General features: G+C 42.4%; 1 protein-coding gene across 1 annotated transcript; it reads left to right on the plus strand.

The window, feature by feature from the left end:
- Positions 1 to 52: 52 nt before the first annotated feature.
- LOC139926625 (glycerol-3-phosphate dehydrogenase, mitochondrial-like) lies at positions 53 to 23,451 on the plus strand. The gene is made up of 16 exons (XM_078286206.1): positions 53 to 154; positions 1,003 to 1,174; positions 2,496 to 2,620; positions 3,514 to 3,611; positions 4,306 to 4,469; positions 8,232 to 8,396; positions 9,359 to 9,503; positions 10,288 to 10,481; positions 13,526 to 13,660; positions 15,939 to 16,114; positions 18,486 to 18,617; positions 18,727 to 18,885; positions 20,042 to 20,154; positions 20,630 to 20,708; positions 22,122 to 22,220; positions 23,314 to 23,451. The coding sequence occupies exons 1-16, from the start codon at positions 53 to 55 to the stop codon at positions 23,449 to 23,451; spliced, it is 2,196 nt and encodes a 731-aa protein (XP_078142332.1).

Genomic DNA, 23,451 nt, shown 5'->3' on the forward strand with positions numbered 1-23,451 from the left:
TTTTCCCTGTTAATCACTAACTGGGCTCTATCTGTGCGTTGCAGGAGGAGGCATGGCATTCCGCAAGGCAGTGAAGGGAACTGCTGTCATTGCTGGTGGAGGCTTGTTTGTATTTTATGGCCTTACACAACTGGCAGACTACAGGAGAAAACAGGTGAGATCCTCGAGTGTTTCAGAGCAACACTCACTGTGTTGTGTTGTTATCAGAGTGTTATTAATATAATAAGAAGCTTCCATATTAAGTTTGATGAATAAAAATTGCTAAGATAAGTTGTTTTTTTTTTGTTTCAGTCCTACTATATATTTCAGCTCTGTGTATACTAGACTAAGCGTAATAGTTATGGTTTATATTATTGTTTTGGGAAACATAATCATTATATTTTGTTAATACCTGTTTTGTAATACTATTTTATTCCATGTCTCTGTCCCAAAGTATGAATGGGTAAGGAACAACTTGGAGTAATTTCAGTTACTGTGCATCCTACAATCCTGTGCAGTTGCCTAGTGCCCCTGCTCCATGACAAATGGTAGCCTATAGATTGTATGGTGCGTCTGGGATGTGTACATGACACTAATAATTGCAATGAACTTGTGAATGCATGTCATTTGTTGTTTTGTGTTTTGTGTGTTTTAGATAATCTTGTGCCATCTCTAGCAACTAAAAGTCTTGCTATTTGTCAAATTAGCCTATTATCTTTATATCTCAATACAGTCCCTCTGCATGCCACATGCAGATTCTATGATTAATCTAGATAGACAATATTTTGAAATGTTATGGGGAGGGGAATATAAATTAGCATGTGATTTATTGTTTTTTATTGCTTGATGATGTCTGACAGCTTTTTTTCTCAGAAAATGCATGGTTTCTTTTTTCCTAAATCCATCATGAGGAATATGAAGACATATGCATAATAATGAAACACATTTATTAATGTGTACTGTCCCCTGGAGTCATATGACAATGAAATGGATGACTGGTTTTGTTTTGCGTGGATGGTATAGGCCCGAGTATCGCATGTGGAGGCGGCTGAACAGGTGAACATGGTCTACATGGATGAGCTCCCATCCAGACAAGCTCAGCTAGTGGCCTTACGCAGCACACAGGAGTTTGATGTGCTCATCGTTGGAGGAGGAGCCACAGGCTCAGGTTGTGCCTTAGATGCAGTCACACGGAGTAAGTTGCTTTTGTCCACTGGTTTGGATAAAAGAGCTGGAGCTCTGTACTGTTCATCCAAGCAGCAAGTCATTCAATTTGATTCCATTGGTTGTTTCTGGGGCCTTAACTGTTCATTACAACCTCAGACTTGTACTGTTGGAGGGAAGAGTGCGTCTTGTTAATTTCCATCACATAGACTTTGCCAGCTGCTGTGGAGATCAGAACTGGCAACCTTATTATATACTGGCCAGCCCGTTTCTCCATTTTTCAAGCTACTGCCAGTTCCCAAGGATATGTGGTATATGCACTTTAAGTGTTGTTATAACAAATTATGAGAAAAAATTAATTGCTATATCCTGTACTAGGAATATATTTGATGGATCTTTCAATTTCATGAGTGAAGAATGGATAAATCCCAATTTTTCATCTGGCACAAGAGCCACAGTTTTTGGGAACAGCTTGTTGAAAGGATTTTTCACGGCAGACACTTGTTCAGCCCCTCCTTGCAACCTCAAATGGGTATTCTCCATCCTGATGTTGCATAACCTCCTCACCATTGTGATGGAGTTTCTTCCAAGCCGTCTCCCTGGGGCTTGGCCTGTAAGGCGCTTCACATGTCTGCTATGATGTCTAGAGCATCACAATGTTTGGACTGGGAGGATTTCTCCCCTTAACACGTCCATGGGCCATAGTCCAATCACCAAAAAATTAAAAGATGACTCTTTTGTTCCCTCCCAATGAGGGAGAGCATCCTCTTGCGATTACCATTACATACTAAATCAATTATCTATGCTGCTGGTTGGAGGCTTCTTAAATTTGTTTTGCCCCTTTATGTACTCTGGCTGTCTAATGGCGGTGTAGAGGGGGTTTCGAAGCCCCTTCATTCCCCTTCTTCTAATCCTCAGTTATTCTTCCTTTCTTCTTTTCAAAATTGGGATTTACAGACCATCTGGGACAGCAAAGAAGCTTCTAATAGTCGAAGTAAAGAGCTATTTCAATGTTAAAACATGTTATGGAAGTCATACAATTTCCTTCAAAAAAAAAAATACGCTGAAGAAAACTGACATTCAGTAGATTTCTTTTCTAAGTTTGGTTTCTTTAACTATATTCGTAAAAACATTTGATTCCTTTTTGCGGTTCATGCTGTCATACTGGTGGAAATGATTGTTGTTTTTACCCAATGGAATATGTATGGCCTCACAATATTTTTCCCATCATGAATATTGCAGTGGAAGGATGTGCATATGTGAATAGCATCCGATCCGTTCTAAAGATTTGGGACAATAAGTAGCCAAATATCAGCTCGGTGTTGATGTGTTTCCTTGGTTCCCGTCGTCAGATCTCAAAACTGCCCTTGTGGAGAGAGACGATTTCTCATCAGGCACCAGCAGCCGGAGCACCAAGCTCATTCACGGAGGAGTCCGATATCTACAGAAAGCCATCATGAAATTAGATTACGAACAGGTAAATGCTTCATTTTTTCTCCACAGCTGACACTTATCCGCAGAATTCCTGGTCCCTCTGGTCATATTGCTTTATTTACCCTCCCATGTTCATTTTTCATTCACGAGAAGCCCTGACATGTTTGCCTTGAATGACTGCCTGCCTGGAATTTTCTGAAGTTGTTTAAAAGAATTCTTACAACTTGGCAGAGTACCACCCCTGTTGTTATCAAGTTGTGAATTAATACATGAGATTATTTCAAAGTAATGGGTGGAATAAGGCCTATGGATCCTCCTTTGTCTGCGAATTGTTTAAGACGAGTCACCCGGGTTCAAACTGAAATGTCACCATTTTCTGTTACATTTCAGAGTATTTGAGGAATCTCATTATTCTCAGCTTGTGTTTTCTTTGGGAGCCTTATTTTGCTATATGTATGAACATGCTAGGGTCGTGGAGGTGAGCAGTGGAAGAAACCAATTAGTGTGATTGGAAGAAACACAACTGCCTAGTCAGCAGCTCGACAGTAAAGTGGAGGCTATACTACTGTACATGCCTCAGATGAAACAGAGGGCAAATTAAGGCAACAGTGTTTTGGGCTGGGAACTTTGGACTTCCATGTCAGCAAGAATATTTACCCCCAAAAACTGTATTATATTGTTTTCAAGTCTCAAAACCATCTAATCACTAACAAAAGCTTGATTTTTTATTAGACAAATTCTTCTTATACCAGCAAAACAAAGTAAACCGTATTAAGTAAATGCTGCCATTTTCAAGTATATGCACAGATTCTGTTATGCACAGATTTTTCATTTCAGTATCTAGATGATGAGACTGAAATATACTAAAATTAACTAAAATTGCAATGTATTTTATTTCCAGGATATGATCCATTTTGACCCTCTTGTCTCCTCCAGTACACGATGGTGAAAGAAGCCCTGCACGAGCGTTCCAATTTGCTGGCTGTCGCCCCCCATCTGTCGGCCCCCCTACCCATAATGCTTCCGGTGTACAAGTAAGAGCTGTGTCCCTTCCCCGCTTTCCATATCCTCTGATCATTTTTCACCTCATATACCAGTAAAGGCAGTAAACCTTTCCCTTGGTAAAGGCATGGAGTTGGGAAGATGGAGAAGTTCAGCAGCATGGCAGTAAACTTTAAAGACAATCACCTTGGGGCTGAGAGGCCGATCGAGGTGTAGGGTAAAGGAAGAGTGGTCCATGGCGTCGCCGCACCATCTCGCCCCAGCTCTCCCAGACTTGGGTGAACTCGGGGGCCTTGATTTGATTGGTGCAGCCTTGAATCATAAGCTTTAATTGCACCTGACATTTAAAGCTTCTCTCTGGTATTTAAAGCAGTGTACAGGTGTGGCTCATTACTGAGAGGGGGATAGGAGATTCTGATTTCTCTCTCATTGCCGGGCCGTGGCACCGCCTTAACTCATCATACTGCCTGTCACCATCCCAGCCCCTCTCCCTCACTCTCCCACAAAGCCTGACACAACTAACATCAATCACACTGGAGTTCAGTACATCCTGAACAGCCCCATCACGAAATTAAGTAGTTTTTAGAGCAACAAAAACCATCATAGAGAAGTAAGACGCAGACAATATCATAAGGAATAAAAGAGTGTGACTCTATGGTAACATGTCAACCACAATGTGTGTTACTTAGCCCACTGATGTAGTGTTTTTCCTAATGCTATTGCAAGGTGGTGGCAGCTGCCATATTACTGGGCAGGGATCAAGATGTATGACCTGGTGGCAGGCGCCCAGTGCTTGAAGAGCAGCTATATCCTCAGCAAGAACAAGGCTCTCGAACTCTTCCCCATGCTCAAGAAAGACAAGCTGGTGGGAGCCATTGTCTATTACGATGGTAAGCCACAAATCATGAAATCTTATATAGCATGTTGTGTACATAACTATGCACCGTGACAGCGTATGCATCACTTTGCGTAATGTTAAAAATCGGAGCACTTATCACAGCTGGAGGCGTCCTCCTCCGTCTAGGAGCAGCCACCTAACTGCAACTTGTAGAAAAATAATATATAGTTAGCTCTCCCATATGATAGTAGTGTGAGAAATACAATTTTAATGATTTGACTATTAGAACAAAAAATATAATGGAGGTGTCCAGTGATGAGGGAGTTTCTCAGAATGTATTAACAAATTTAAGGATGATGTATGGAGTTTTGTCACATATTGAAAGTCTTCTGTGTCATTCACAATCATGTATAACCTAAAAATGGCATAAACCCTTTTAAAATTTTAATTCTATATAAATGTGGTGTTAAGAGGAAAGCAGTACAGTGTGAATCATTAGAACACAGTGTGTTTTTGGCACCTAGAAAAATAAATACTCTTAAATATTGTTATTTTTATATCTTTGCTTTAATTCTCTAGCATTCCTTCTAAGTGAAATACCCTGTGTCTCACATGGCTGTGTAATTGCTATCTATGTGAGCGTAAACAAATTAGAAACAACATTGTTTAAAACAGAAAATAGCCAGTAGGCGTTGCGTTCCAACCAGTCCCAGGATCCATCTTTCTCCAGGCTATATGTGCCTCGTGTTGGCATCAGAAAAACAAAGCATATGTTGATTGTTAGCCAGGGTGTACATAGCATGTCCTGTTCACTCAAGGTCTCCCTTGTAGCTGCAAACTCCCAACTTTGTTTCTCTAGGCTATCTGTCAGACTTCATTTAGCATTTGAGGATATGTGGATTCCCATGTACTGCAAAAAGGCAACATATTTCTGAGGGAATGTGGCTGCTATCTGAGCAGTGATCTGTCAACCTTACTCATTTAGCAGAAGTAAGTGGGAGAGGGGGGATTATACTAGAGCTATTTATATTTGTTCTGTTTTATAATAGCAGTTTTTCTCCTTTTTTTTAGTTTAAGACAGCAGCAAAATCTGAAAAAATAAAATAAAATACAAAGCTTGTGTATAGATTTTTACGGTATTATTAAAATTAATGAATTATTTTCTTTTTATTAGTTTGGCAAGGGACATGGAAAAAAAAATTAAAACATCAGACTGTTCACATATATTTAATTTTTCCTCAAGCTGTCTTTTCTGCCCCTTTTTCCATATGCAACTGGGAACATTATGGCAATGACATTTTCTATCCTGACCTTCTTCACTGGGGATAGGGCTTTGACTGCTTGGGTTCATCTCCTCAGGATTTTTCAAGCCATCATGGTCAGATAGTTTCAACATGTAGACATCCTTTAGCCTCAGAAAATCTAGTCTTTACAAATGTACCTTTTAGTAAGAAATGACAAAACAGATATCCTAATGGAGGATTTAATGAACTCACACTATTCAAAAGCAGCAAGCATCTTCTTCTAAATATTCTGTAGTGTTGCATGTGTTAACAATACCTTGCAATATAAATAATACGCTTAATCATTTTCAAAGCGCTGCACTCTATTTAAAATCTTTTTAAGGAAATATCGCCTCTTTTCATGTGTTTATCTACCATTCATCTGTGCCCTTCTCCATTTTGCCAGAGGAGTAATTGACAAAAGCATCTGGGATAATAACTCCATCTCCCGCTGTACCTGTAACAATTTAATTGGACAAGTCAGCCCAACCAAGCATCTCTGGCTCTATGACTGGGAGACATGAAATTCATTGTCATTATTGTCCCTGTCATTTTGCAGCATTTTGTCCAGCCGCAGAGTTCCTCTCACTCCACTGAGTTTTGTACCTCCAGGAGGCTGAAACGAGTGGTGGTGTGAGCGGAGCGGAGGTAGGGGCGGGTTGGGAGGGGGGGCTCCTCTCCTCCGGGGAGCTGTGATGCTCATTTAGCGCCGCTCCGTCATTCGGCCATTTTGGCTTTTAATTGCTGATGATAATTATCATCATCATTATTGTTATCTTCGTCAGCGTGTCAGGTTATTATAGCCTTACTATGCTACTCATTCATAAATCCTGGTCCCATGATCTGACTAATCCTTGAATTCCTGACATTTAATGTAGTGATAATGCTCCGGCTCTCTGCCCAGTGCCAATCTGTGACAGGCTCACAACAGAGAGTTGTGAATCACAGGGTCAAAGGTCATTGGGAGGCTCAGCAATCACCAAGGATTAGACACTGCCTACTGGTGCCCCTCTCTGGCCAGATACTCGTGTGTGTGTGTGTGTGTGTGTTCATGCGCACACAACACCAATGGCATAAGTTTGCTAACCACATACTATAATGGTCACATTCACCCTACAGAGATGAAGAAGTGGATTCCATGGTCTCCCTAATACATCATGGCAGGGTGCATACTCTTGTATGTAATTCATTCTAAAATGTGGCCTTTAAATCTGTTGTTTTCTTGTTTTTTTACTTTTTGCTTTCAATTTATTTATTTATTTCCCGTAGTGGTGGAATGGCTTCCAGCATGTCGTAGCATTAAGCAGAGCCCACCAGCTAGCTTGCCTCAAGTCGCTCAAACGTAAAATAAATCAGGGCACAAAGGACCCTGCTCATTCCTGCAAAGTAGCAACATTTTCCCCGGCCAACAATGAGGACTTGAACTTCCTTGGCAATAACAAATAGAAAGAAAGTCACCCGAGACACCAACATTAAAAGTGATTAATCATCTCTATTCTCTCTTTACTTTTGAACCAAGGGATTGTCCAGCAATAAATCTTCAAAGATGTACATAAGAATCACTTCCTAATGAAACTGGGCTTTGTTCATTTGTCACCTTTTAGACCCTTTCATTTAAATTACAAAACTTGTGACCTTGTGACTCTGAATATAGATCTCTGGTATTTTAAAGCGGAAGAGGGATTAATCCATAAATCTTGATACTAGATTTCTCTGTTCATTAAAAGGATTCTGCCGAGGGATCTTCAGCTTTACAAGCAGATCAGCTGCCTGTCAGTTCTTTCCCTTCACATTCGCATGTTGAAAAATGTGATTACCGGGAGTGGAAGTGATTTTTTTCAATTCAATCCCATCATTTTATGTTTTGTTTTGTGTTTTTCGTTTTAAAAGGTAGCATGTCATTGATTCACGTTAACTTGTTTTTATCCTCTTTTGACTTTGTAATCTGCGTGTGGAAATTAGTGTTATGTTAAGAACCTAATTGCCTTCTGAGCATGTAGGATGAAGCACACACACCATGGTGACACACGTTATAGTAGCAAATGAGCGTCCTCTCCTCTAAAGGCAGGAATCGCACTCTAGCATGTGTCACACGTGAGGACAAAATAGGCACGCGCTATCAAAGAACAGGTTTGTAAATTCCTACTTCTGTTACTCTTGGTATATTTAAGGCTGTGACCCGCCTACTCCTTATCCCCACATTCCCTGCCTTTTCCTGAGCAGCAGCCCCCCACCCCCACCCCCACCCCCCTCCAATTCCCCTTCCCAGTGCAGGAAAGGGGAGGGGGTGGTGGAAGCGCGGAGGGGAGGGGAGGGGAGGGGAGGGAGGGAGGGGCGGCTGGGGCCCGCTCTCAGGCCAAAGGGCCACTGTGGCTTTAAGTGTGCTCCTTGTGTGGCCGGAGCAGCCATCGCGCTGATGCAAAGTGACAGGGACAGATGTGACATATCGGTTCCGACACACTTCCATACCACCAGTCACAGGCTCGGGGTGACTCACATCCCCCTGCTCTGGTCCTGTCCCCCCGCTGCAGGACAACACAACGATGCTCGAATGAACCTCGCCATCGCCCTCACTGCTGCCAGGTATGGGGCTGCCATAGCCAATTACACTGAAGTGGTGCACCTACTGAAGAGGGCAGACCCTCAGACGGGGAAGGAGAGGGTCTGCGGAGCGCACTGCAGGGACGTGATCACAGGTAAATCCAACAAAAGCCGCTTCCTTCCTTCCTGCCTCCCCCTTCCTCCCACTCTCCCCAGCCCTCACAACAGGGGCCCTCCCTGCACCTCTTATTCAGTGCTAGTTTGCACATAGTCATAGCACATCTAATGCAGGGGCTTTTAATATTTTATAAGCGTTTTATGGTGTAGAGGGCTGCTTCAGATCTGGTAGGGAGGGACATAAGACGGAATTAGCGTACTCCAAATGGCCTTACTTACCTTTTAAATGTCATGCATAGGGCCGGCTTTGGAAGAATAAAGCAGTTAAGGGTAAAAGATGGTATTCTGAAACATTTCATGAATAACCAAGATTTGAGGATCTCAACACATGACTACCCCCTGATGTTTTTAAAGACGGAAGTGTGCTCTCAGAAGAGATGTCTCACTTTTCATTATGTGAGAGGGAGGCCTCACAGAGAGAGGGCTTAAACTGTAAGGATAATAGAAACACAGTTTTGTTGTCAGTTCTTTTTTCTTTGTCTTTTTTTCCCTTTTTTTTCTTCCTTGCAAAAATGCCTATTACAAGCTTATGATGGGAAATTCAAACAAACATGTCAGCGTCACATGTCAAATTAGAAGGGTAGTCCGTCATTCAACTCGTTGTCAAAACATCATTTACTATCCTCACGGTATCTTTTGATATGCATCCCATTATATAGCTCGTCAACATCAAGCATCACATTAACAAACATTTCCCTTCCACACTTTCAAAAGACTCGCTCAGTCACTGCCTCCTGAGCTACTCTGTGACACAAAGAGGCGAGAGGGAAATTAGGTATGTCTGTTTCCTATTAATTACAATCCTGGGAAGTCTCCCATGGACACACTCGAGCCACTCTATTACGGAGAGAGGGGGGTGTTCGCTGATAAATTAATAATCCGGCTTGTCACCAGCCACAGATGAATAGCCCCTGGTGATTGATGCTGTTTTCTTTCATAGGGCAGGAATTTGATGTCAGAGCCAAATGTGTTATCAATGCCACGGGACCTTTTACGGACGCGCTGCGCAAAATGGATGATCAGAAGAACCCCAACATCTGTCAGCCCAGTGCTGGGGTGCACATCGTCATCCCAGGCTATTACAGGTAACTAACGGCAGGCCCCTACGTCTCTGTCACTGTCCCCCTGTATCACCTGCTCCTTAGCGCTGCCGTCTCATCAATTCATTAGCTAGCGCCAGTAGAGACTCCACAGACCCTGGCAACAGATCCGGCCACAACAACCAGGCGCTGTCTGGCTGGTCTTACTGTCTCTGCTGTTATGGCTGGATCAGAGCAGGTGCTCAGTGGTGCTGAGGAGTATCATGGTGTGCTGTTAGTAGTCAATGTTAGAGTTAGATCTGCAACATCAGGCAAACCTGGGATATTGTGTGTGATTTATCTAGAGGTACATCCAGATTTTTGAACAGAGCCCAGCCTGATCAAACATTTTCCCATGGCGGAGGGTGCAAATGGACTTTCTGATTGGATTCCTCTCTGCCTCTACCGGATCTGGGATTTCTGCTTTCTTGTTGATGCATGTTATTTGTGTTTGCAAGGGGGGGAAGGCTACTCCCGCGACCCAACCTCCCCCCTCTGCTATTCCTGTGTTAAATTGAGTCAGTGCCACGTGCATGTGTTTTAAACAGGACAATATGTGCACTCTGGGTTGAGGCAAGGGGAGCAGTGGCTGGAATTGAAACCAGCTGAATTAATCTCCTGGAAACAGCGCTGACAGGAGCCTGATTATGGGGTGTCCCTTCCACCAGCCGGCCCGCTCGTGCCCTCCCCTCCCCAGCAGACCAAAGGTTAATGCAGTCGTCTTGTTTGTTCCCCTCCCTACCCCGGCACCCTCCCACACACACACACACACGCGCGCGCACACCTCCAGTCCCGACAACATGGGGCTCCTGGACCCCGCCACCAGCGACGGTCGCGTCATCTTCTTCCTGCCCTGGGAGAGGATGACCATCGCCGGGACGACAGACACACCCACAGAGATCACGCAGCACCCCATCCCCGTGGAGGAGGACATCAACTTCATCCTGACCGAGGTCCGCAACTACCTCAGTCCTGACGTAGAAGGTGACTATCACACTGACACACACACACACACATACCTGGTCTTGACCTCTAGGCTACTCAGGAGGTGTGTTTCTTTTTTGTACGATATCCTCATAGTATCTCGAAATTATACTTAACTGATAATGGATCACAGTTAGATCAACAAGTATTTGTCTTTTCCATAACGTTATATGTGAAGCTGTCATATCCCGCACATGATTTTGTGTCTGCAGTCAATCTTGCGTCGGTGTATGCAGGGAAAGGCTGTGATGCTTAAGGTATAACTAGCGCAACAATGTCAACATAACATTTCTCACAGGGAAAAAAAAATGACTCATCACTGTGCGCTTACACTTGCGGCACTATAGCCTGGACGTTTGAATCAGACCTAATTCATAACAGCCATTTATGATAATAAATACACGTCCAACAATCTCAACACCACCCCCCCCACACACACACACACCCCCACACCCCCCCTCTGATTTACAAATAGCTGATAGAGCAAGCAGCTGACAGAAATAAATGAGCTAATCTGATGGCTGTGTAGGACTTCTACCAGATATTAATTCATCAGGAGGCCACAGAGTGCAGACAGATACAAATTCCTGCTTTAATTATGTATAGGAGCTGCGCTGGAAACAGGAGACACCTCCACCACCAGGACTATTTCTCAGAGCAACTTTATGAACCCCTTTGATTCCATCGTTATTTTGTTTTCCTTTAGATATAATACATGTCCCTCCTGTTTTCCCCAAACACTCAAGACAAAATAGATTTTTTCCCCTTTATGCCAGTGCCTTCGCATGAGACATTTGATAATGAACAGGTGGAAAAATAACCTTTACCACATTAAATTATATTGTTTTCGATTTGCAATCTTTATGAGGCCTTCCTGGAGCCTCTTTGATGTATTTTGCTCCCACTCGGAGCCTCAAATGGCCCTTGCCGACTGGCAGGCTTATCAAAACCCATGGAGGCTTTATTGAATGAGTGACCAGTGGGTATCTAAACAGAATGCAGGGCTATTGATTTTGGAGAAGTGGTCTAATTGTTTCTAGTAGACAAGGGCTTGTCCCGATTATTTGATTGATTAGCTTGATACCGGTCTGCCTCCTCATCCTCCTCCCCTGGCCAGTTAATAGCACTGTAATCCCAATGCACTGCCTTATTTCTAATCCATCATCATTATCATGGCTGTACTCAGCACAAGATTAGTCCATGAGGTTTTTTTCTGCATTCCTCAATATTAGCTCTGCCTTCTATATGCTAAAGGGAAAAAATGGAGGAAAAAGTAAGCTGATGTCGTCCATTCGATCTACTGTAAAGTACACAGGAGAGATAGTGAGACAGGTATAGATAGATAGATAGAGAGAGAGAGAGAGAGAGGGAGAGGTAGATGGATAAATAGAGACAGAGATAAGTTAGAGTGAGAGAGAGAGAGAGAGAGCAGACAGAGGAAGAGTTGTTGGGGATGTGTCACAGCGGTTCTCCAGCTCAGGCCTCAGACTAGCGTCCGGCTTCAGGCAGCGTGGCCGCGGACGGCGGGGTGACATGTGGCGTATGTCTGGGCGAGACCCTGGTAAAGTCCTGTGGTCACAAAATGAGCAGAGAGACCCTGCGGCCTGAGAACAAAAAAGAAAGAGGGAGGAAGAAGGAGGGAAGTGCGGGGGGGATATAAGTGTGAAGTGATGGAGCGAGAAGCCGTGACTGGCGGACTCCACGGCGTCTCCGTCCTTGCCTGTGGTGGCGCCCGGACCGGGGTCTTCACTCATCCATCTGAGAAGGTGGGAGGAGGGGACGGGGGGGTGTGGAAGGGTCACACCGGAGGGGTTTGTCACATTGTATGGCGGTGACACCTCAGAAGACCGACCGGCCCTGCAGTGGACAGCCAGTGTGTCCCCCCCCCCAGTCCTTCCCTTAAGGGAGTGGGGTCTCCATGGCTTCTCACAGTCACACCAGCCTCACTAGTGATACACACATCGAGCTCCAGATCCCTACTCCACTGCACTGGACTCGAGTCTACTCTGCTCTCTGCTGACTGGACTGGTATGTTTTAAAGACTGGGCTCTCTTTGTTCTGCTCCTGCAGTCTGAAGTGGACTCTCTTTCTGTCTTTGTGGTGAAATCTTTCCACACCACACAACAGTTCCATTCCCCAATCATGAGTCAGCCTAACAAAGGAGGCATCAGTGTGGCTCACTCGGTCTCTTGGAATCAAAGAATGGAAAAACGTTTTTTTCGCCGAATATTTTCAGTCTTAGAAATCTTTTAGCCTTCACATCCCGAATCACTCAAAGGACGTCTCTCCTTTGTTCGCTGTAATAATTTCCATTAGACGTGTTATATTGTCTTCATACAGTATGAACTGTACACTGTATTGACTTGTAAGGGTTCAGGATGAGGATTAGTTGAACCATTCCAACGTTTTCAGCCATCAAGATAATCAATTGGACTGTTGAATCCATTGTGGCAGGTCTTCCAAGGTTAATACAGCTCAAGAGACATTGTTTATCATGCATAACTTTCATTTTGTACAGCTATAAATGGGCATTATCTTCATCTGCACGCTTTTTATTGCCCATGTGAGGCCTTCTGCTCCACAGCTACTCAACTGTCATGAATGTTTAAAAAATGCCCTTTGGTAACGAGTTTGTCATTGTTTTATTCAGAAATATCAACCAGCCCATTATAGTGGCAGGTATTTTTTCAATCGATACACAACAGCGTATTAATATTTAATTCTTTATATGTCACTACGATATAAGGAAAGTGGATTGTTGAGGAGCAGCAGCTGGAGCTCATTTATTTTCCTGCTGTGGTAGTGAAATAGAGAGGAGAGATGGAGACATCTCTCTTCAAGGGTTGTGTGTTGAAATGCAATAATTCCTCTGTGTGTGTGTGTGTGTGTGTGTGTGTGTGTGTGTGTGTGTGTGTGTATGCACGCATGTATACGCCTGCGTTGCATATATCCACAAGACGTGTGTGTCTTCATACCATAGATTCCCACGTATTTGTGTTTGCATTTGCTAACATGCTTGTCCCTGTTGTGTTTGTCTGGTGCAGTGAGAAGAGGAGATGTCTTGGCAGCCTGGAGTGGTATCCGTCCTCTAGTCACAGACCCGAACTCCAAGGACACACAGTCGATCTGCAGGAACCACATTGTCAACATCAGCGACAGTGGACTGGTTACCATCGCCGGTTAGTCCCACTTCCTATGTTAATACAGCACCAAAGACATTTTATCAGTTATTTTCCCTTTAAATCCTTTAAAATTCCATAAGGTGTATTAAATGAGCTACCACAAGGCAGCATAAAAACAACAGAAAACGCAAAAACTCTTAGTGCTAGTGTTTTGCTCCTGATCAGAATAAAAGACATATTGATATCCAGAGATATAAAGTTTATTCAAGTGCGACAAGGTGAGAAGTTTGTCTGAAGTTCAGTACCCGCAATTTCATGCCTGTTCTTCCTAAAAAGGGTCGGGAACCAGCTGCAAGTATTAGAGAGTATATAGAATACATCTGCGGATTTAGAAATGGTGTTTTTTGTCCGTGTCATCTTGTGTTTTGACGTGTTATCGCCACAATTTACAGATTTCCTTATGTTTTTCATAATTTAAACACAAAACCTACTACATAAGGTGTCTCTGGATTGTCTTTCACTTAAGGTAAAATTTACCATTAAGGTATTTACTATTAAAAGTACCATTAAGGTGTGCGTTGTAATGCGTACATGTGTGTGCATGTGTTTGTGTACGTGTAGATGTGAAAACCTAGAAACCAGTTGTTTCCCAAAAACAGCTCTATATCAAATTTATTCTGTTCCAATTCTCTTCAAGTTTAACAAAGATTTTGTGAAGTCCACACACATTTTCTTAGTCATAAAAAATGATTCACATTACGTTCAAGGAGGGAAATTGTAGCATAATGGAAATGATGGAAATAGACCTACATTATTTCTCTCTCAGAAATAAGCATTTAAAAGGTATCTTTCAACAACGAAAGTGATAATTTTATACTTTGTCATCACTTCATATTCTGAGTTACTACAGTGAAACTACTGTCTGTGCATTACAATTAAGAAAAATATGGTTATTAAATTTGATTACTGTATATACTTTAGTCATTGTTCATGACTTATACACGCTTTGCCTTTTAGTGCATGTTCTGGTGTAATTTATTCAATAACAGCCTGGAAAAGTCCAGGGAATCTGTAGTGAAAGAAGGTCCAGAAACATCATTGGCTATTTGCATGGAGTAACCTGGCTATCAGCCATACTCTGGTTAATGTCTTATTCAGGTTAAGGTGTTTACACTACATGCACTTTTATACCCTCCGACTGAATATCGCTGTTGCTATGACTAAACTATTGAACAGAATATTTACACCCACCTGTGGGCACCCACCCCCTGCCCCCACCCACACACACACACATACACACACACACACACACACACACACAGAAAAGGGTCTGCCAGCAAAAAAAAAAAAAGTATGAAAAGGTGCGGACGCCAGCTACCTCCTCCCTCTTTCATTGAACAATAGTAGGTTACTTCTTATACATGGGAAAGAAATTATTATCCCAATTGTAGTAGTAATAGTAAGTACTGCTGGCTGCAAGTTTTTTTGTTGACATCAAAATGTACCTATAACGCCGTGCAAATCGGAAAAAAGAACAAAAGTGAAAAGAGTAAGATGTTTACATGCCACAGCAATTAATTTAATATTGGAGTAAGCCAGGCATCTTAACTGAGTTTCTCATAATCAAAGAACGTGCTTACTCATGTTATTCTAATAAAGTTATGACATTTGCATGTGTTGACCATGCAACCTGGTTACTTGAGGAACCAGGTTGACAACATAATTCTCTGTGCATAGAAATGTAGACACTGTGCAGCATATGGGCGTACATGGCAGCCAAACTGAAAACCTTACAGTGCAATTTAACGGTGTTTAACGGCCTGTTTACCTGTTTCACTGCATAGTGATTTGTTATTAGAGTTATCAGTTTGCTAGTATTTAATGGCTGTCAGGTTAATTTGTTTTTTGAGCGCACTGATTTATTATTTTAGGTCTAGGAGCGATCTCGATCATGTTATTTCAGTATTAGCAGATGCACCTATTGTTATCAAAATACATGAAAGAATTGACAAAGCCATCAAAGAACCTGTTCTTAGAAAATACACAAAAGGATAGTTAGCGCCACATAATAAATAACCAACGGCTCCATTGCCTGGATTGATTATTCTGTAAAACACACAGTGGTCTGCCCATTCACCACGACGGTAACTGCGCTGAAAGCTTTTCAGTTTGGCTCCCATGGTCACTAATGTGCCTTGTAATGATGTATTATCCCTTCCTTCTTTATATATTCCTTGCACACGTCCTGAAAGTTATTTGTATAACGGAGTTGGAAGCCTGAACATGAACAGACGATCTGTTTGCATGTGGTAATATCACTTTCTGAATGCTGCAGGGGGCAAATGGACCACCTACCGCTCCATGGCTGAGCACACGCTGGATGCTGCGGTGAAGGCCCACAGTCTGCCGGCCGGACGCAGTCGGACCGTGGGCCTGATGCTAGAGGGGGCCAAAGACTGGACGCCAACCATGTACATCCGACTGGTGCAGGACTACGGCCTAGAGGTGGAGGTGGTATAATTTGTGTTTATTTTTTTTACCTTTGAACTATCATAGGTAATCTGAACCCAAACCACTGCTACTATATGCTAATTATATAACATATAGATAGACATTTAATATCTTAAACATCAGTTGGGCCCAGCTCATGGTTCTTTGTTTCTAAATTGGTTTTGCACAAAAAAAGAAGATAATTGTGATATCAGAACGCTGACATCCCAATGATAATATAGTGATTGTAATAATAAACTGTACTTGTATAGCACTTTTTTAAAGCACAGTTTACAAAGTGCTTAGCAATCCAAAAAAATGAGATGAGAACACGGAGCAAGACACTGAGGGTAAAAATAATAAAGACATCACATAAAATTAGGTCTAGAAAAATAGATTTTAAGAAGTGATTTAAAAGATGATACCGATTCTGGCAGCCTAAGCTTCTCAGGCAGGCCGTTCCAAAGCCAAGGGGCCCTGATGGCAAAACCTCGGTCACCTTTTAGTCTTAAGCCGAGACTTTGGAAGAGCCAGAAGGGCCCTGCCTGAGAATATGAGGATGCACACTGGCTCATAGGGGATTAACATGTCTGCAATATAGCCTGGGGCCAGACCTAACCATGCTTTAAAAGTGATCAGTAAAATCTTAAAATCAATTCTAAACCTAACAGGTAACGAGTAAAGACATGCCAGAATTGGAGTAATGTGATTTTGCCTGTTTGTACCAGTTAAAATCTGCTGGAGGGGTAAAAGATGCCAGAAATAAAGAGTTACAGTATTATAAACAAAATAAAAGCATGAATGACTTTCTCCAGATTACTAAATGATAAAAATGTCTTAATTTTAGCGTTTGTTTTAAAGACTGCACCACTCTCTTTACCTGTACATCAAAGCTTAATTCAGCATCAAAAATTACACCCAAATTTCTGGCAGCTGGCTTCAGGTCGGTTGACAGAATGCAGGTTCATTATGAGGGGCTGATGACAGAGTCTGTAACATTGAACAGAAACCTTGGATTGTGATAATTCTTAAGGGTTTTTCCTGGTTCGAAATCAGGCAAAGCTTAACCAAAATTTCTGCGAGTGTGCGAGTATGTGTCCTCTTCTGGCCCACACCCACCCCTGTCATAGTAGTCAATAAATCGTTATTTCTGTGATTGATACATTTTCCTTATGTAATTCGTTGCGGTGAAATTCTCTGAAATTCTACACACAAGCAGTGTTGCCAACTGTTGCCAAGGAAGTAGTAGTTATTTGCTGCTCAGAAAGTCGATAGAAGTTACCAGATGATGTCATGTGCTAATTTGCATATCAATATATTGCTTTTCGAATGTCTAAAAAGACCCGTAGCTTATTTGCCCTCCATTTTCATTCAGCTCTCCTTCGCTGTCCTTAAGGCCCGAGTGTTCTCAATGAGCCAAGGCCGATCTTTTGTATTCGCCTTCTTATCCCTATAAGGGGAGAGTCAAGGATAGTAACGCATGTGCTATTAAAAAGGGAAACCGGCTCCTCAGTATTGGACAGCAGTTCTGCGGTAGATAATGTCAGGGCAGCTGCCATAAAAGCCTCAGAAAACTTTCTAGGAGAGACAGAGTAAAAAACACAAAAGTGGACACAAAAATCCAGAGTCTTAACAGTCTTAACAGCACTAGGTCAAGTGTGTATCTCTTAATATGTGTAGGTGCGTGCACAGATAAAACAAGATTAAAAGATTCAATAACATTCATAGAAATCTTTAGCGAGTTTCTGAGCTGGACAGCAAACACGGATGATGATGATGAGACAAGTGTTCATGTAGGCCAGCGAGTGAATTAGCCACCAGTGTGTGAGAGCTGAGTGGATCCACTCAAGTGTTAACAGAGCCTGCTGTCATCCTACGCCGTCTCTCTGTCCTCCTGACAATACACACATATCACCAGGACAGTCCATGCCATGTTAGACTTCAAATGAACTGTACAATGACCTGCAAATGACAAGCACAGAGAGTTGCAGCCCCCTGCGACTTTGGTGTGAATGAGTTTTAACCCTTTGTTAGTAAGAAAGAGGAGAAGAAAGCATAATCTATGATCCCAATGTTTCTGGAATGTTTAAAAAGGTCAATATGCTGATATTTTTGACAGCGCTTGACCTTTTGTGAAAAAAGTAACAAAACCATTGGAATTGAAATAACTTCTTTGTTTAGTTCTGGCACATAATGTATCACAGTCAAAGCATGCTGTCTCCCCTCAGCATCTCCCCATGAGTGACTTGACTGTTAATCCGTCGTATTGATCTAATATCAAAAGGTGCTATTTAAATGCAGCGTAACTCCCTAGGAGCCCTGATCTGTCAGTGGGCTGTGTTTGGAGTCTGGCTGAATAGCTAATGCCTGTTGTGTCTGTCACTGTGTCCAGGTGGCCCAACATCTGGCCTCGACCTACGGAGGCAGAGCCTACGAAGTGGCCAAGATGGCCCACGTGACCGGGAAGAGGTGGCCCATTGTTGGCAAGCGCCTCGTGTCGGAATTTCCTTACATCGAGAGCGAGGTTGGCAGGCGGCATATCAATACTGTCAATCAGATCATGTATTGAACATGTGAGTGATCTTTGGAGTTCACAGAAGATATATAGTCTCTTTAACCATAGTTGCTTCTAGGTTCAGTATGCTATAAAGGAGTATGCATGCACAGCCATTGATGTGGTTGCGCGGCGGACGCGGCTGGGCTTCCTGAACGTGCAGGCGGCGGAGGAGGCGCTTCCTCGAATCGTGGAGCTCATGGCGAGGAACCTGAGCTGGAGCGAGCAGAAGAAGAAGGTGAACGTCCCAGACATTTTCTCATTTTCTCACTTAAATCTAAGACATTGTCATATTGAACAGCTAACACAGACTAACTGTAGCTAAAAACTACTCAAAAATGACACCAAAAATGTGTCTGTCTTCTGTCAGGCTCACCACATCATGGTCATTGATTTTGTGTATAAATGTAACTGCAAAGTGTAACGTTACTGCTGTGCTCACAGTCAATGGAAATGTAACCTGACACAAGCTGGTGCATTACTGTCTATTTAGAATGGACATTTTTGACAACATTATTCCCACTGGCATCATTCCCAATACATCTCTCCCAACCAGCTACTACAATTCCAGCACTGGTATTCCTGCACATGCATTAGACTGACCTCACATTAACCCAGATACATTTGATCTTTAAGAGCCATAAATTGGCTTTTGTCATTACCATAGGTTAATTACTGAGATTTGCTCTGTACCGTTGCTACACTGAGATTGCAATAATAAGCGCCACACAAAAGCCATTCACACTGCCTGCGTGGGCACTAAATAGGTATTGTTTTGATCTTTCTATTCCCGTCTGGAGTTTTGTTTGTATTGGTCTATTAATAGCATCCTACCTAGTAGTGTTTTTGATACAGTTTGATTCTGCTGAGTTTAGATGAAACCTCGCCCTTCCTGTCATTCTCTCCATAATGTGACGTCTGAAGTGCAGCCCAGATGTGGATCAGATTGCTCTCCTTACATTCCTTACTGCACTTTTCTGAGAAGCAAACTACTCATTGTTTTGGGACTTTCAAATATGATGACGTGACTAATCTCAGGTCGTCCAATTCCAAGGAGAACCAAGGAGAACAGTTCTTGATTCTTAGTTTACGTAATTTGAAAACTGTTGGCAGGATAATCTGAATATAGTGGATTTCAGGCTTGAGTGCAAATACTTGATTTGTTAGTGGATGACAACCCACTATAGTAATTCTATACACCTATATAGTCCTATACCCCACCCAGATTAAGGGTTCAGTTCCCACGGCGCCCACTGATGCTAAAAATGCACTCATGGTACTATAAGGCGCTTTGAACAAAAGCATCCTCCAAACTGGCATATGCTACTACAAATAAACGCTTGTCATATTGAATGTCCTCTAATGACCCTCCACCTGCCCATGTGTCCCTGCAGGAGGAGCTGGCAGCAGCCAAGCGCTTCCTCTACTATGAGATGGGCTACAAGGCCCGGTCCGAGCAGCTAACTGACACTTCTGAGATCACCCTCTCCCCCCCTGAGGTGGACAGGTAAGGCACCATGAGGATTCAGAGGTGGATATTGTAACCATGTAGCGTATCTTGTGGATTTTATTGGATTGTGTAAACTTGGTAAAGTATCTTGTTTCTTGCTAGCTACATTGTGTCTGTTAATGTCTGCTTACTTTGCTATATTTATGTGACATCTTTCAAATCAACGGTAACCTGCTAATTAAAATGTACCTGGTGATTACACTGATTTTGATTTTGAAGCACATCATCTCCCTGATAACACTCTACATGGACATTGGATTTGTGTAACTTTGTTTATTCCGCATACAGTGTGTTTAGTTACATGCACATTGCTCTTTTGATGTCATAAGTTGCAGCCTTTTCACACAGGTTTATGCATAAATGTGTGCGTTGAAAAGAAAAAGTTGTGAAGTTATGTGAAGTTGAATTGTGCGGCCAATCCTGTCTTGTCTGGAGGGCTACTTACAGGTGTTCCTCGTTCCTCTGCTGACAGATACATGAAAAGGTTCCATAAATTTGACAAAGAAAACAAGGGCTTCATCACAACTGTGGATGTTCAAAGAGTATTAGAGGTAAAGATCGGCGTGTCTGTGTGTGTCCGTGTGCATGCATGTGTCTGTGTTCCCGTATGTGATTATTACTAGTGGGCGTTTGTTCTCTTGTGTGCCTTTATGAGATGTGGAGGTTTCAGATTTCTCTCCTTTAATAGAAGCCGTGTGCTGATGATCCTCTTTTAGCTCAGTAACCATGACACTCAGACTCTCAGGCAGATGCTAGTTCACTACCACCGCTCCAGCTGTTCACAGGCACAGCACATCTACGTTGTTTTTCCCTGTGATCATATTCCTAATGAAGTATTCTGTCTCACCATCGATCGCTGCGGTCATGGTTCCTTCGGTCAAACCTGGGAAAGCCATGGAAATGATACAGTACACATCCACAAAGTTTGGGAAATGTCATGGAGATATGTTCATAATGTTTTCTCAGCCAGTTGGGTGTTGAACTGTCAACCTTTGAAGGAATAATAAGCCATACATTTCCTGTTTACATGTGCTAAACAAAGATTTGGTGCAATATAACCAGCTATTTAATGAGAAAAAAATACATAGAGCTTAGAGCTTAGATTCAGACAGAAATTGGTCATGGAAATTACAACTAATGTCATGGAAAAGTCATAGAAATTGATTCATAAACGTGTTAGAATCTGTATTTTGGTATTGTAGTAACAGCGTGAGTGTTTGAACGACTTGTGGTGGAAACATTCAATGAGTGGGGATCCCAAGCCTCTGGGGTATAACAAATAGGATCGTATCATTTGGTCCTGTCATTAGTTCAGGCCTGTTCACATCAATTTGATTGGAAGTGTATGGATTACCTGTAAACAGAGATTCAGCTAGTGACAGGTCTCTCTAAGAGAACCTTCTTGCACTACTAATTGAGCTGTGGGTTTGCTGTGGGGTTTGTGTGGGAGTTTCTGTCAACGCAATATCTAAATTAAACATGTCGTCACCAGCAAATACTGAAGTTACATATTCATAAGAATCTTTCATCACTTCTGATATGAAATGCCTATATTTTCTGCATTTGAGCTGCTCTGAATGATTTTTGGACTTTTGGTGAGATGCACTCAAGTGGTAGACACCCAGGCAGTTTCTCATCTCAGCTCATCCTTACTTTAAGTATTCATCCTTAGTCTCTGGAGTTTTTGGCTAAAGAATCATTGGTGTCAGTTGAAGCCTTCAGACAACAAACAATATAATTCAGGTTTAAGTTTTGAGATAAGCAGTATTCTCATGTCTCAATATATAAAGTGTTTTGCACACTTGTAGTTAAAGGCAGTAGAGTTGAACAGTTTCTGGAGGTGAAATTCACAGTCAAAATATTTTAAGATGACTATGCATATATTGTGAAAATATTGCCTTGGCTTCAATTAGTGACCTATTACCTTTTACAGTAGTTAATGACCTTTCACTTTTTTCTACAAGAGCATCAGTGTCCAGATTGATGAAAACACACTCCATGAAATCCTGAGTGAAGTTGACCTGAATAAAAATGGACAAGTGGAGCTGAATGAATTCTTACAGGTATAATACTAATACTAATACTATTTTTTTATTTTTTTTTGCTTTTAAATGAATTTTTTTTTGCAGAGAGAGAAAGTGTGTGTGTGTGTGTGTGTGTGTGTGTATGAGTGTTGCCCCTCTCTCTCTCTCTCTCTCTCTCTCTCTCTACCACTCTCTCTCTCTCTCTCTCTCTCTCTCTCTCTCTCTCTCTCTCTCTCTCTCTCAACCACACACACACAAACACACCATCTTCCCCGTCCCCCTTGACACTGGCAGCCTTCTCCAGCTCTGTGACAATGATGAATGCAGAACATGAAACACATTAATGCAGCGGATTCTGGTCAATGTCAGGCCTTTCTTCACTGTGTCAAGTTAAACAAACAAGATCAAGCAAAAGCGAATGGTAATTGACCCTCCAGAGATAAGACCCCCGCTATCGAAGGAGGAGGTCATGGGAATCTCAAGCCACTCCGAAACCTGGGATGGATGTTCCCTCAAAAAATATACTCTGGTCACTGTCCACATGGCCACACCTCTTTATATAACACCATTAGGCTTTTTAATCTCTCTCTGAGAGGTGAATCATTATGAGAAGGCGCCCTGTATTATACACTGTCACTATACAGTGCTTCATCAGCAATAAGCTGTCATTGTAATAAGCGGAGTCTACGTGTATGAGATGTCTGAAGCCTTTGTGGGATGTGTTAAAAGTGTGGAGGCTTCTGACATTTTGATGACACATTCTGTTGAAATCTAACTAATTAGGAGACTCTTTGATTTCAAACTTCTGGTTTAGATGGTGAACCTTGTATACTGTATGTCCTTTGGTTCAGTGTTATAAAGTACCATGCTGATGCAGTATAATTGGAAGAATGTACCAAGGAACTGGAAGGGCCTTCTACCAAGTTCTGGAAGTAGTGGATTGAAGGCCATTTTTTATTTCTTATTCTTATCCTGGACCTTCAGGGAACGCAGGACTGTAGTGGATTTGTTCTTTATGGGTATAGGGTAAACGCTGAGCTCCTTCTATACTGCAGATGTATGTGCGTTCATACGTGTGTACAGTGCCTCTGAACATGTGTTTATACATGCGTGGATGTACCTCTGTCCTCAGCTGATGAGCGCGGTGAGGAAAGGCCAGGTGTCCGACAACCGTCTCGCCATGCTAATGAAGACTGCAGAGGAGAGTCTGGACCAGAGTGTGGAGCGGAGGGAGCCGGTGTCTGTGGACCGCAGTGGGGGGGGTGTATGA

Source organism: Centroberyx gerrardi, chromosome 10 (assembly GCF_048128805.1).
Source record: "Centroberyx gerrardi isolate f3 chromosome 10, fCenGer3.hap1.cur.20231027, whole genome shotgun sequence".
In the NCBI taxonomy this organism is placed as follows: domain Eukaryota; kingdom Metazoa; phylum Chordata; class Actinopteri; order Beryciformes; family Berycidae; genus Centroberyx; species Centroberyx gerrardi.